Consider the following 13,717-nt stretch of genomic DNA (forward strand, 5'->3'; position numbering starts at 1 on the left):
TGAGCCGTATTGAATCACAAGATTGAAGTTAGATACTGAAAAATGCCACCATAATGGAAAGTCCTCAACAAGAAGAAAATCAACATAATTCACATAATTTAAAATTCACAAAAGTTAAAACAGCAAGATGTACTATGAGGAATAAATCCAATTGATTAGCTGAAATTTCATTCTATTCACATAGCTGAAAGGGGCAAACATAACTGAGCTCCCACTGTACACATTAAGATACACTAATCATTCTCTCATCCACACCCCATTGTCTTGTTGCCTTTCCACATTAACTATGAGGTAGAACAAAATGGTGCACTGCATTATCAGCTACTAAATTCCATTATAAACAGTTAGAATACGATCCCTTCAGTCACGTCTTCATCATCTGATACATGTTTCGGGTAGCTGCAAGCCTGCAACTACGACATCCAAAAGATCTATCCTCTGATCGCTGTACAATAGACAGCTATCCAGTTGCTGAAACTACTAGATCATGAGTGACCGATGAAAGCTTGCTTAATGGCGCTTAAAATCCAACAGAGACAAGGGTCCGTCCAAATATGAAGTATTATCGCTCAATACCAGCTTCAGCTTCAGCTAAGATGGAATCATTCTCTTCCAGCAAGTAGTCACAAATCTCTAGAAGCTGATCAGCAAGAGGGGGAATACCTGGGTTGCGCCCATCATTGTATATATGTGCATTGATGGTGATCTGTGCCACATCATGCCTGAATTGCCCGCGGTTTTTATATTCTAGTTTCCTGGCCTTCTCTTTGATTGTAGATAGGTCCATAGGACGCTTTACATACTTGTGATAATCTGGAGCTTCCTTTCGGGTCACTGGTTTTAAGAAGAGGTAAGATACTTCCACATTTGACTTCAGTGTGTCAACAATTTCTTCCAAAATATTTGACAAACCAACCTTCAAACAAATTCAACCACATTTCAGTTAAATGAAAAGACTACTGCACATCTGCCCTTTAGCAATAAGCAACTACCAGAAAGAACATATCAAATAAGACCAGAGGTTTTTCCTGCAAACGTCTTGCTTTTCTAACTGCAGTTAACTGACCAACAATGAGAGAATTATGCATACAGAGAATGCGTTCTTGCTTAAGATATGACAATCGGCCATCTGGGAAAAAACAGACTACTATGTTATTGTTTGACAGTCAAACAACACTCATTAGAGTAGATGCATGATCAACATTCCTATGACAGTAAGTAGGCCTTTCTCTTTTTCCCTTCCTATTTCACATGCAACGAGGCATAAGCCTCACTTTTTCCAAAAAAAAAAAAGAGAAAGAAAGAAAGAGGAAGCTCCACCCACCATGACGGAAGTTAGCCGTATTTTCTCTTAACTAGTACTATTAATTTCCTATCAGAAAATTCTATAAACACCACCATGCAACCAAATTAGCCAACAGGAACGTGAGAGAGGTCAGCTAGATCACTTGGACACAGCACAAAATGAAATAAGGATCAAATGGTCTTGGCCCTGAACACTTTCCAATTAGTACGGGGTTGCACCAAGGGTCTGCGCTCAGCCCATTCCTATTTGCCCTGGTGATGGATGCACTGACTCATCATATTCAAGGGGAGGTGCCATGGTGCATGCTATTTGCTGATGACATTATTCTAATTGACGAGACACGAGGCGGCGTCAACGAGAGGCTAGAGATTTGGAGACATGCTCTTGAGTCTAAAGGTTTCAAGTTGAGCAGGACGAAGACGGAATACCTCGAGTGCAAATTTGGGGTTGAGCCGACGGAAGCGGGAGTTGAAGTGAGGCTTGACTCTCAAGTCATTCCCAAGAGGGGTAGTTTCAAGTACCTTGGATCGGTTATTCAGGGGATCGGGGAGATTGACGAGGATGTCACACACCGTATAGGGGTGGGGTGGATGAAGTGGAGGTTAGCGTCGGGAGTCTTGTGTGATAAGAAAGTGACACTGTTACTAAAAGGTAAGTTTTATAGAGCAGTGGTTAGGCCTGCCATGTTATATGGAACTGAATGTTGGCCGGTAAAGAACTCACACATCCAGAAGATGAAAGTAGCAGAGATGAGGATGTTGAGGTGGATGTGCGGGCATACAAGGATGGATAAGATTAGGAATGAAGATATTCGAGAGAAGGTGGGCGTGGCCCCCATGGAGGACAAGATGCGGGAAGTAAGACTCAGATGGTTCGGGCACATTCAGAGGAGGAGCACTGATGCACCAGTGAGGAGGTGTGGAGCGATTGGCTGTAGTGGGCACGCGGAGAGGTAGAGGGCGACCTAAGAAGTATTGGGGAGAGGTGATCAGACAGGACATGGCGCGACTTAGGATTACTGAGGACATGGCCCTTGACAGGGAATTATGGAGGTCGAGCATTAAGGTTGTAGGTTAGGGGAAAATTGTGAATATTTCTACAGCACAATAAAGTGAGACTAGCCAGTTAGGAGTTAGACTAAGAATGTCATTGGTCGTCTATTGATGCAGGGCTTTACCTGCTAGTTTTTACTATACTAGCCATCTATTTCGTATTTCGTATTCTGTATTTCATATCTCCAATATTGCTGTTATTTTATTATGCATTTTTTATGGTACTAATATATCGTCTCCTGTTGCTTTTTTTGAGCCGAGGGTCTCCCGGAAACAGCCTCTCTACCCTTCGGGGTAGGGGTAAGGTTTGCGTACATATTACCCTCCCCAGACCCCACTTGTGGGATTATACTGGGTTGTTGTTGTTGTATGGTCTTGGCCCATGGCATCTATGGCCATAGCAAACGGACTGTCACTATTACCTGCAGGCATAAACAAGCATAATAGATTTAGTTACCTCTCCCGCTCTTCGGCGCTTTGCTGGCGGTGCATGCTCTTTAGCATGCCTTCCGGACTCTAAAGGTTGCCTCCGCTTCACCGATCTGTCTCGATCTGGTATCCTTCTGTCATTTCTTCTGGGAAGAAAATCGTCCAAGTAATCATCTCTTATTTCAGGCTTCTTCTTTTTCTTCTTCTTTTCCTTTAGACGTTCTTCTTCTTCCCTCTCTCTTCTTATGGCATCTTGATAGCTTTCAATTGCCGCTAATTTCTCCTGCTCCTCTAGTGCCTTCTGTCGCTCATATATCATTTTGGCTCTTTCTTCTCTTTGTCTCACAGCAACTCTCCTCCTCTCTTCCTCTTCCCATAATCGCTTATCATCCATTCTTTTCCTTTCTAAAGCCTCTTCATAAAAGTGTTCCCTATCTTGCTGCCCCAAGTACGACAATTCATTGATTTTCTTTGTCTTCCTGAAATCCATGCCACTGCTTCCTTCCAGAAAGCTTTCATCCACACTTGCAGAGTCCTTAAGTTGCTTAATTACAATTTTCTTGCTGCGATGTGAGTCTGCAGTTTCTGTTGGTGGCCTTATCAGAATAGAGGGCTTGTGAGCTTCATTGGAAATATCCTCTGCTCTCATCTTATTTGAAAACTTTATTTTATTGAATTTTATGGGGGGTGGTACAGTTCCAGTTTCAGCATCTGAAGTCACTGGCATGTCAGAATTAAATGAGGTGGCAGGAGTAGGTTTATCAAGAAGCTTGTCGGTTGAGCCACATTTGACCTTCAGAACTTTGGCCTTTGAACTGGAATTATCATCCTCATGAGCTTCGATCATCACATTCTTTGTTCCACTTTTTTGGATGACTTTCTTTGAGAAGATCTGTGGATGATCCAAGGGATCGATAGAACTAATAGCTTTTCCTGTAGTCTTTTCCAAATCAGTGCTTTCTGCTCGTGCATCCACATCTTCCCCATACTTGGGACAATTCTTATTAGTTCTCATGTGACCAAGCTGCATAACAAGATCAGTCAATTGATTAGCCTTCATAACTCTAAAAAGAATAAGATGATTATTCAATTATAACCACAAACCTGACCACAGGCCCCACAGACAAAACTGTCTCTTGCTGACTTCTTCTCTTTCACGGGCTGCATCCAAGGAGAGTATCACATCAGTTACATGTCTTATAAGAATCAAGAAACACTTGGTACGGATATATTGGAATTCAAAATAAGCAGAAACAAAATAAACTTAGGGACATTTACCTTTATTCCATCCCCTAGTATTTTAACCTTTTTATTGAATAATCCAGTGTCCACGATATCAAATTTTTTCTTGGGTTTCACCTTGCTAGATAGGGTTCTTTTAGTAGAAAACACTTCAGCCTGCAGCTAAAAAGAAAATCAGATGATTGCACCATCTGCGTGACATACTAAAGACGCCTACAATATCCTATTAATATAAGTGGAGCACGACGGAATTAGAGAGGAAGAAAGGATAACAACCTCCTTCTGATCTCCAGTGAAATCCAATGCATTTGACCGATCAGACTTGATGCTTGGCTTGGAAAATATTTGAGGTTTTTTACCCCGATCAGTGCTTTCTGTACCAAACCTGTATCTTAAATCTGGCATGACACCAATTTGCTCCCCCATGACTTTCTCCTTTTTTTTCTTCTTTCGATCAGCTTCTTCATCTGCAAATTAGTAGTTAGAGATAAACAATACCAGATAAGAAACATGTGCTAAGATAGGCTGCACCTGTTGGCAGGCAACAAAAAATGGTTTATACCATGAAGAAAGATGCTATGTGTAAATTCTATTGAAAGAAGAGGGTAAGATCCACCTCAAAGGAAAATTGTTGTGTCATAACGATAAAAGGGAGTCAGCAGTTTTCTTATATGCATTGTTTGGATCGATTGTTATAGCAACCTCTATTTGGTAATATTTCCTACAATCTTTTTAAAGAAAAGTATTCAGAGTTGGTGAGTCTTTCAAGGATAAGATGCAACTTAATCAACTTGTCAGGACTTCTGTAAATTCCTAAACAGTACTCTGCTCTAGATCAGGAGTGATGCTACATCATTTGCGAACTTCACATGACAAGGATTTAGCATTGGCCGTGCCAAGACGTATCAACAGAGAACCCAATCCTTGACATTACGATGCCCCAACTCATAGGCATGGAGAAATATGTCATACTCCACCCACCGTACCCTATCCAACTGCAGAAGCATAAGAACCAACCTCATATGCTTTTTTCTATAGAATTTCCTTCCACTGAATTTCTATTTTCCAGGAAAAAGAAAGTAATATTGAAGTACACCAAATTCTTAATTTTCTCAATCTTGCAGACTATAGCACCAAGATGCCAAGGATGGACTAGAAATAACATATACTAATAGATATATACATATATCCATGTTCCATACCATCCATGAGCATGCGGCATAATTCTGCAGCTTCAGCTGCCTCATCCTCGATTTCCTCTTCCACCTGAGCTTGAATGGAGCGTCTTCTCATCTTGAGTCCTTTGACACCGTCTACATTATCATGTTTGGGCTCATGACTACCCTCCTCACCATCCTCGCATTCCTCTGCGTCAAGAAGATTTTCCAAGTCACCAGCAAATGAGTCCAGGTCACTGTTCACTTCAGAGTCACTCTCATTTTCTTCACCATCAACAGCACTAAGATTTTGGACTTGTCGGTCCCAGATCTCCTGACATTTTTCTCTGGTTTGCTGCTGCAGCTGCAAAAAGGACATGCGCTGCCCACGTGCATATTTGCTTATCGTTGTCGGATCAACTTTGACACCTGATGCAGCTTGCTCGCTGGAGAGCTTGCGAATCATAGCAATTCGGTGCCACCTTGTTAGTTTAGCAATCTGCTCCTCTGGAACATTAAACTTGAGAAGAACCTAAATACAAGAAAATACACCATTATGTAAAATGAGAAACACATACTTGTGAATTGATAGGAAAAACCCATTCGGCTACTGATCCATAATTCACAGGCAATTCGCCAAAGATAGAAGAACTAGAAGCAGAAATGGGGTTTGATATGGACAAGAGAACTTTATGCATCAGAGCCGAGGACAAAATAATCAACTACCCGTGGACCTGTCAACTAGGCTTTAAGCTAAATAAACACGCCTGAATCAAATAAGTCAGAATTGATTCTGTTCGGAATCATCTTTCATAAGGGGTATATTCATTTAGGTTCTACAATCAAATCAGGGGTATTTCTTTTCGCCGCAACTTAAAACATACAATAGCAGAACATAAAAAGAAACAGTCAATCCAGATTGATACCAATGAGTTGACATATATGTCAATGGAAACATACATAATGTTGAAGTATGTGACCATCTCATCTAAACGCTTAAGCTGTTAGAGAGAGCACACTTTTATTTATTTAATTATGTCTTCAACACGCCCCCTCACGTGCAGGCTTGATTTTTTTTCATGAGCCAAGCACGTGAAAATTTCTTTTTGATATTGGGTGGCGGTGAGACTCGAACCAGGACCTCTGCCTGCTCTGATACCATGTTGAAGTGTGTGACCATCTAAAAGCTTAAATTATTATTGAGAGCACACTTTTATTTATTTAATTATGTCTTCAACACATACGAGACAAAAGCCATTTACTTTTTAGGAAACTGCAGTTGATGCTAAGCCAAAAAAGCTCAAAGTTTGTAAACTCCAATTCTAATATTAATCCAATCAACTCACCTCGCGTGCAGCTTCCATGCTCAGTCTTCTTAGATCTGCATCAGTGCCTGTTACTGTTGACCCTTTAGCAACAACTGCTTTTTTCTTGGAGATTGCATTTGATATTGGTGCCTTAGGAGTGGTGCGGACGTAACTGAACCCTAATCCCCGACCGGATGGATCACCAACACCAGTAATTTCCAGTCGCTCAATATTTTCTCTATCCTGTAGAAAAGAAAGACCAAGTTTCAGGACTAGCCAGGATGTTATGAATTACAGAAAACGTGTACATGTATCTCTTTTTTTGAGAATGATTACATTTTATAAATATAAATCAGCACAAAGTTTGTGCTGCTAAAAGTGACAGAATACATCCCCAAAAAAGTAAAAGAATCCCCCACTAAAAAAACTTACAAGGATTCTATGATATCAAGTATGGAGTCACTATCATTTACAGGGCATTCTTTACACCAAAAAAGAAAATGTACTAAACAGTTCATTTTGATTTTCTGAATGGAGTTGCTGACATCCTCAAAACATCTGGAGAAAACGTGTACATGTATCTCACAGCACTAACTTAATGAAACAGCAGTGATACTAAGAACACTTATTGTACTTTTTATTATGATCTAATGAATGATCAAAAAAAAAAAAGTAGTGATACTAAGAATACTTATTGTACTTTTTTTTTTATGATCTAATGAATGATCCTTATACTCTATCGTTGCAACAGAAAGTTTTGAATTATTTAAAGACACCAAAGGCTGCCATGCCAAAGAATCTCTGATGACCAGATAAAAGGTTGAGAAAAACAGAAATGACCAAAATGACCAAATGCAATTTCTGAGACATATTACCATGACATTGAGATAACTAATTGGCAATCACCAAAAAGGAAAGGACAGAGTTCCAAAGTTTGTTGGATTAGGTTCACACACTCCGGAAAAAGACACGCAGTTCGTCAAAGACTAGATTACAAGATGGATGATGCAAAAATGATCTACCTGGTTTGTACAGGCAACAAAGTTGCTACTCAAGTTCCAAGGTGTGATTTGAAGCTCCCTTTCAATATGCGATGCAGCAGCTAAAGCAATTGCTTCATCTGGGAGCTGATTCATTGCAGCTGATAGGCCTGTAGGATGAGTTAGCCGCGTAATACCTAGGCGCTTAAGCCTATAAAGACCAGCTTGCATGCTTTCATATGCACACACCTGAGCCAAAGGACAAGCACACAACAAAAAGTTTCAGATAAATGGTTGAAAAAACAATAACATAGGCAATGTGAAACAGTAAAGAAGAAGAGGCAATTTGGGGCCAGTAACAGCATAATGAAAAGCATTACTACATTCTGGAAAAATGACATTTGAACCCTAGTCTGCACCGAGGTCAATGACTTTCAGGGGTCACAATCTCTACCAACTTAATTGGATATGAAAATTAAAAGGAGGTGAATTTAAAATTTCTTATTGCAACAGAGTCCAGCAATTTAAACTACTCAACAAGAAAAAAAATATTATAGACCATCAACAACGTACACCATTATTGATGAATTCTGTTCTCGGTATTTAATAGGAGAGCAGGGAGCAGCATGATTTAGCCTCCTGCTGATACCAAATGTGCTAAAGTGGCAAACTCCATAATCGAATGATGAAGCTTTAAGATAGTGTTAAATGTACCCATGTTATTTTGACAAGTGCACGACATCTCTTAATGCACAGTACAGAATGTTTTTATAAACCTTCTTCATTTTTCTTTTTGGTTGGGAGAGGGGGATGAGAGAGAAACTAAAAACAAGGATCTTTTGAAAAGAACTCACACTTTCCGGTGAAACCAGCCTCCTCAGTTCCTCCTCGGACGGAATCCGAAAATTGAACCTCATAACCCATTGGAGCTGTCCATTTGATCTTCTCTGCATCATGTCAGCACCTAAGTTACTTACCACAGACACATAAAGGGAAGGAGCACATGAAGTTCAACAAAGACGACTTTCAATAAATTCTGTCCGATTAATATCTGTACTAAAGTATTTACCCAGGAATCAAAATGTTGCTTCTTAAAGTACCTGCAAATCAGCACAATGTTTGAGCCTTTTCCTAAGAAAGGCCTCTGACAAGCTAGGGAACTGTGCAGACAGCTCATCCGCGCGGATGAAAGGACGTGAACCCCGTTTTTCAATAGCACGAAATTCACGATACATATAGACCAATAATCTGTTCATTATGTAGGTCTGAACACCTTTGGATCCGGGAGAGATTACCTCCATGTGAGGCTCCTTCAAAGATAACAAGGGAAAGGCAGATTAAACAAGGAAATAGATCCAGCACATATTCATACACAAGCAACGGATCAGATATTAGTCATAAATTATTCATGATAGATTATCCTCTTCTGGAATAAGATTTCAACATAGCTATAACATGCTTGCATAATAAAGAAACGTGATTATCCTCTCCAGGTATAAACATCGACATTGCTACAGCATGCTGGCACATTACAGAAGCATGTATTAGCATATTGCACAAAACAAATCCACAACAGATTAGGACATCAAAATCTAAAGGTCGTAGTGAATTGTCCTCAAACACTATTGCAAGTTTGCAACTTTAGTTGGAAGTTCATTGAGTTTGTGGCAAGAAGCTGAGAACGGGCGTCAATATACCTCCATGACCCAAAATTAGAAAAATCCAAAGAAAAAAGTTGTTAAAAAAAACTAATGAAAAGCAAATTCTACTTCCCCAGGAATAAAAGAAAGGAAAAAAGCACATAAGCTTATTAAATTATGTAGCTTCAGATTCCTTTTCCTTCACGAGTTCTGATCATTCAATTTTAGCTTATTTATTTAAGATCTGGACAACTAAGACCTCATACTCCACCATCTTGGGCCTGGAACAACATCAATTATTTGGCATGGATTCTGACCCCCATGTCCGCCATCTAGCATCATCATTAAAAGATATAATAATGGCGCGTATTTTGCATATGCAACTGTAATCAAAGGTAGATTTCAATCGAACCAATAGAAAAATCAGGCACATGAAACATCACGAGAACTTCTAATTCATAAGCATTAAAGCTACCAGATCTTGCAAACCAAGTTGAATGCTTCAAGGAGAATGCATGTGGACAATGCAATAATATGAGAAAATCAAAGGCATCCCCTTCAAAGGGGACCAACTCATATCCTTCCAAATTTCAAAACTCAGGCTTATCATGCAACAGCTCATTGTTTCAGGTTCCAAACTGGCAAAATTAACATGAATCAGAAATTTTCATGATGCCATGGTTCAAAATGATGTGTACTAAAACAATCGATATTTTAGAAATAAGTTCATCAGAAAATAATATGCTCCATCCGCTTCAATTCATATGAACCTATTTCCTTTTTAGTCCATGCCAAAAAGAATGATCTCTTTCCATACTTGGAAACAATTTACCTTTATGCATGATTTATAGCCACACAAAATATATGTGCTTCATTCTACACAAGTTCAAAAGTTTTTTTTTTTTCTTGAACTCCGTAACCAATCATTCATACAAATTGAAACGGAGGGAGTATAAAATTTGCATAGTGCAATCAAGATAGTACTTAAATGAGAGACGGTAAGGATAGTAGATAACCTGTTGCCCTACGACATCAATCCTGTCTATCCGCCTTATGGACAGCTTACCCTTTGCTGAGCGAACCAACAAATAATCAGTTGATGAGACCTTCTGCTGAAAAATTGGTGCCCTGTACATATTTGTTTCGAGGGATGACTGGCTACAACCAGGTTTTATATCCCCAAGGAAGGGGGATTTATCAGCAGGATCAAGTATGAGCACACTCCCCAATCCAGTATTTTCGTTGCGCATCAAGGTGCCCTTCTGATCATTTGGAGATGATTTTTGGTAATAAGTACACAATCTTGCACCCATTCCAGCATTTCCAAGGAGCAAAGGTCTCTCCTCACAGTATCTGCAAGTAGAGAAGCAGAGACAAGTGTTGAGGCAGACCAAGCATACGCATCATAAAGTTGTATAAACATGAAAAGAAGTAACGAGATTCTTTTTTTAAAATATTTCTTTAGTCACAAGGTTTCACTAGACACACAACAAGGGGTGACGAAAATATGTACCATGTGGTTGCATAGAGTGCTTCGTTATAAAATCTATCCAATTGTTATACGAAAAGGGATATACTCCTCACACCTAAAATTTAGATGGAAAAAAAATCTTCATTCATCAATAACACCAAGGTAGTCATAAAAATAAGTATGAATGTTATACGCACTGCTCCTCCATCAAATCTATCCAACTGCTATACAAAAGGGTATCTGCTCCTCACACCAAAAATATAGATGAAACGAGAATGATCTTTTAATGCTTCATCCATCAAGCTCTATTCAGGTAGCATTTGAGATGCGATTTGCACAACTCACACAGAAAACAAATGGCTTCAGTTACAGCTCAGAAATTAAAATTCTTCAGTGTCCTATTTGGCTATTTTAAAGTTCCATTACAACAAAAAACAAGAAAAAGCACTTCAAAAATTGCACACAAATAAACTACTTATATGCAACACAGATCTCCGCTTGATCAACACAATAGACCTATTCAAATTGTCATAAATCACTATAAGCAAAGGTATATTATTCATCTATCACGGCACCTAGAGAGTAGTACAAAAGTTCTCCTCCCATTTGAAAACGTGGGGGAACTAGCAATCCCATCAGATCATCCTTACCATTGACAAAATTAAAATTACAACAGTTAGATGATGATGATAATCAGACAAAATCAGTTCTTTTTTTAATTGATGAACGAGAAATCCCAAGGACCAGCTAACAAACGGTTCGAAACTTGGTGATAATGGGCCAGTTCCTCTATCCTTATCCACTTAAATGCCCTTTTTTTCCGCTGCAAGGTTCGAACTCGTGATGTACGCCTATTCTACACATCATGCGCTGCACTTTTACCACTAGACCGAAGCCCTGGCCCCAGACAAAATCAGTTATTCAACCTCGCATTCCGATCTCCTCGATATGACCATCTTCCCTAATCAAATACCAGCAAAATTGTTCCTTACATTGGTCTTACAAGTTATGCTGTTGGTACAATGATAGTGCCCCTACAAGAACTCCTGACATAGCACTGGTACCTGGATAATGTTAATTTCTAACAAATCTTATTCACAACTGTCATCCTCTTCTTACATATCCATATTTTTAAATAAATAATACTCCTTCCGTTCCCTCTTAAATGACAATCTTATCACTTCATTATATCATTTGTTAGGATCAGCATCAACTTTTCTTGTCATTTCTTTTATCTAATGCAAAGTATCGATATTTCCAAATAAAGAATACTCCTATTCCCTTTTTAATGGAACTCTTTCCTATTTAGTCTGTTCCAAAAAGAATAACACCTCTCGATATTTAGAAACTTTTTAAATTTGAACTTCATGTTTTTTTATTAGCGACATACACTTATAGGCATAGAAATATTATGGCATGTTTTAGACCACAAGTCCTAACGATACTTGTGCAAATCTTCCTTGAAACATTCACATTACTGACACCTATCCAATTTTAGGGAAACAGTAATAATGGACAATGAGGGCACCGCATCTCTAAGAGTCTGTACACCGAAAAGAAAACGAAAACTAAAGCTTATTAAAAGAAAATGGGAGAGAATATGCCTAGCATTCACAAGCCATGCAACTGTTCGTGTCTAACCAGCCTCAACTCTCTATCGGTAGACCACTCTACTTCTTATGTTTTCCATAACGAACTTAACGATCATGCTGAAGGTAAGATTCAGGCTTCACCAAAGCAAACCAAAGTCTAACACAGAATAACTCGGAGTAGCATATATAAAATTAGCAGATAAAGAATTACAGGTGTGAACTACTCAGACTCATCCCTTAACAGCCAACAATCAGCACAAATAGATTATCCTAGGGGTAGCAGTTTCAATATTTTTGACATACAGATGGTTGTGGGAACAACCTGTTATTGTGTCAGTATCCGTGTCACAAATTACTTTTCAAGATGACTGTGCCCCATACAACTACAATTCATTGGTCAAGTGAATGCCACAAAGCTATACAGAACCCCCAAAAGGTGGAGCATTCACTAGCGGAGAAAAACTACCTCCAACTTAACAGGTACAAGGCATTTATCGATATTGAGCATGAAAAACTGAAAACAAAATGCCATCAGAATATCAATAGAAAATGCACAATAAAAATCTTTGGGTTAACTTACTCCATGAGGAAAACATGGCCATCTTTCACGGAAAGATCAGATTTTTTCTTAAATGCCCCAGGAGGACGCATGGACTTGTTCTCACCGGGAAGCTTTTGTGCCCTAGGCAACAAATTTATCCTAGTACGAACAAGATGCAGCACAGAGTTTGGTGGAACATTCTGCGCAGAAAGAGATTTATCATCTTCAAGCTCCTTCCCGCAATAAATTATCTTCACTGGCTCAGACAGTTTGAAATCTTTAAACAAATAACATGGTGAAAGTTAGTAATAGTTGGGACATCAAGGTAATAAATAGATATAATATAAGTGAAGGTTAGGAACTAAAAGGACAGAAAAATTACAAACCAAGCTTCTTGGACGCCTTTGACTTAAGGGAAGAAATGGTCTCCTCTGCTGCCACATGAAGTTTACTTCCTTTGCCACCCAAGCTCTTTAATATGATTTTCATCGGCCCGTGTGTAGACAACTTTCTCTGTTCCTTAAGTACCACCTCATTATCATGGGGATGCCATAAAGCTCTTGGCCGATGAAAATTTGCTATGTCTTTACTGCAACAAGGAGTATAAATCACATAAACAAACAATAAAAAAGAAGCAATCAAATACATAAGATAAATCCGAGAGAACAAACATCTAAATCTTATTAAAAGAGGTGATTAGGTAGATCTAACATGTCTTTACTGCAAAGAGGAGTATAAATCACATAAACAAACATTAAAATAGAAGCAATCAACCAATACATATGATAAATCCGAGAGAAGACACTTCTAAATCTTATTAAAAGAGGTGATTAGGTAGATCTAACATCGCACTTATGTCCATAAGGACTGGTGCAAGGACAAACTTTTTTTTGCCTTTGGGTTGCCTAAGCCAACTGATAAATACACGCCAAATTTGTTCCTTGAACTGCAAAAGCTAAGTTACCTCTGTCTACACAAGTACACAAGCAGAGAACAATTA

At 38.9% G+C, this 13,717-nt stretch overlaps 1 protein-coding gene across 3 annotated transcripts in view; it reads right to left on the reverse strand.

Moving 5' to 3' along the window:
- Positions 1-71: 71 nt before the first annotated feature.
- Positions 72-13,717, reverse strand: part of LOC107804451 (transcription initiation factor TFIID subunit 1) — a 29,490-nt gene continuing 15,844 nt past the window's right edge. For 2 of the 3 annotated variants that reach the window (XM_075221342.1, XM_075221341.1), the window contains 13 exons: positions 13,104-13,306; positions 12,757-12,994; positions 10,130-10,466; positions 8,574-8,783; positions 8,328-8,420; positions 7,516-7,722; positions 6,533-6,736; positions 5,232-5,718; positions 4,306-4,496; positions 4,066-4,185; positions 3,892-3,948; positions 2,816-3,811; positions 72-916 (listed from right to left, as the gene is read on the reverse strand). In XM_075221342.1, the coding sequence (XP_075077443.1) occupies positions 563-916; positions 2,816-3,811; positions 3,892-3,948; positions 4,066-4,185; positions 4,306-4,496; positions 5,232-5,718; positions 6,533-6,736; positions 7,516-7,722; positions 8,328-8,420; positions 8,574-8,783; positions 10,130-10,466; positions 12,757-12,994; positions 13,104-13,306 (3,697 nt within the window). In that variant the 3' untranslated portion in view covers positions 72-562. Of the gene's footprint in view, positions 917-2,815; positions 3,812-3,891; positions 3,949-4,065; positions 4,192-4,305; positions 4,497-5,231; positions 5,719-6,532; positions 6,737-7,515; positions 7,723-8,327; positions 8,421-8,573; positions 8,784-10,129; positions 10,467-12,756; positions 12,995-13,103; positions 13,307-13,717 lie in introns of all 3 variants that reach the window. The other variant, XM_075221340.1, reaches the window with a different exon arrangement.

This window comes from Nicotiana tabacum, chromosome 9, assembly GCF_000715075.1.
Source record: "Nicotiana tabacum cultivar K326 chromosome 9, ASM71507v2, whole genome shotgun sequence".
Taxonomy (NCBI): domain Eukaryota; kingdom Viridiplantae; phylum Streptophyta; class Magnoliopsida; order Solanales; family Solanaceae; genus Nicotiana; species Nicotiana tabacum.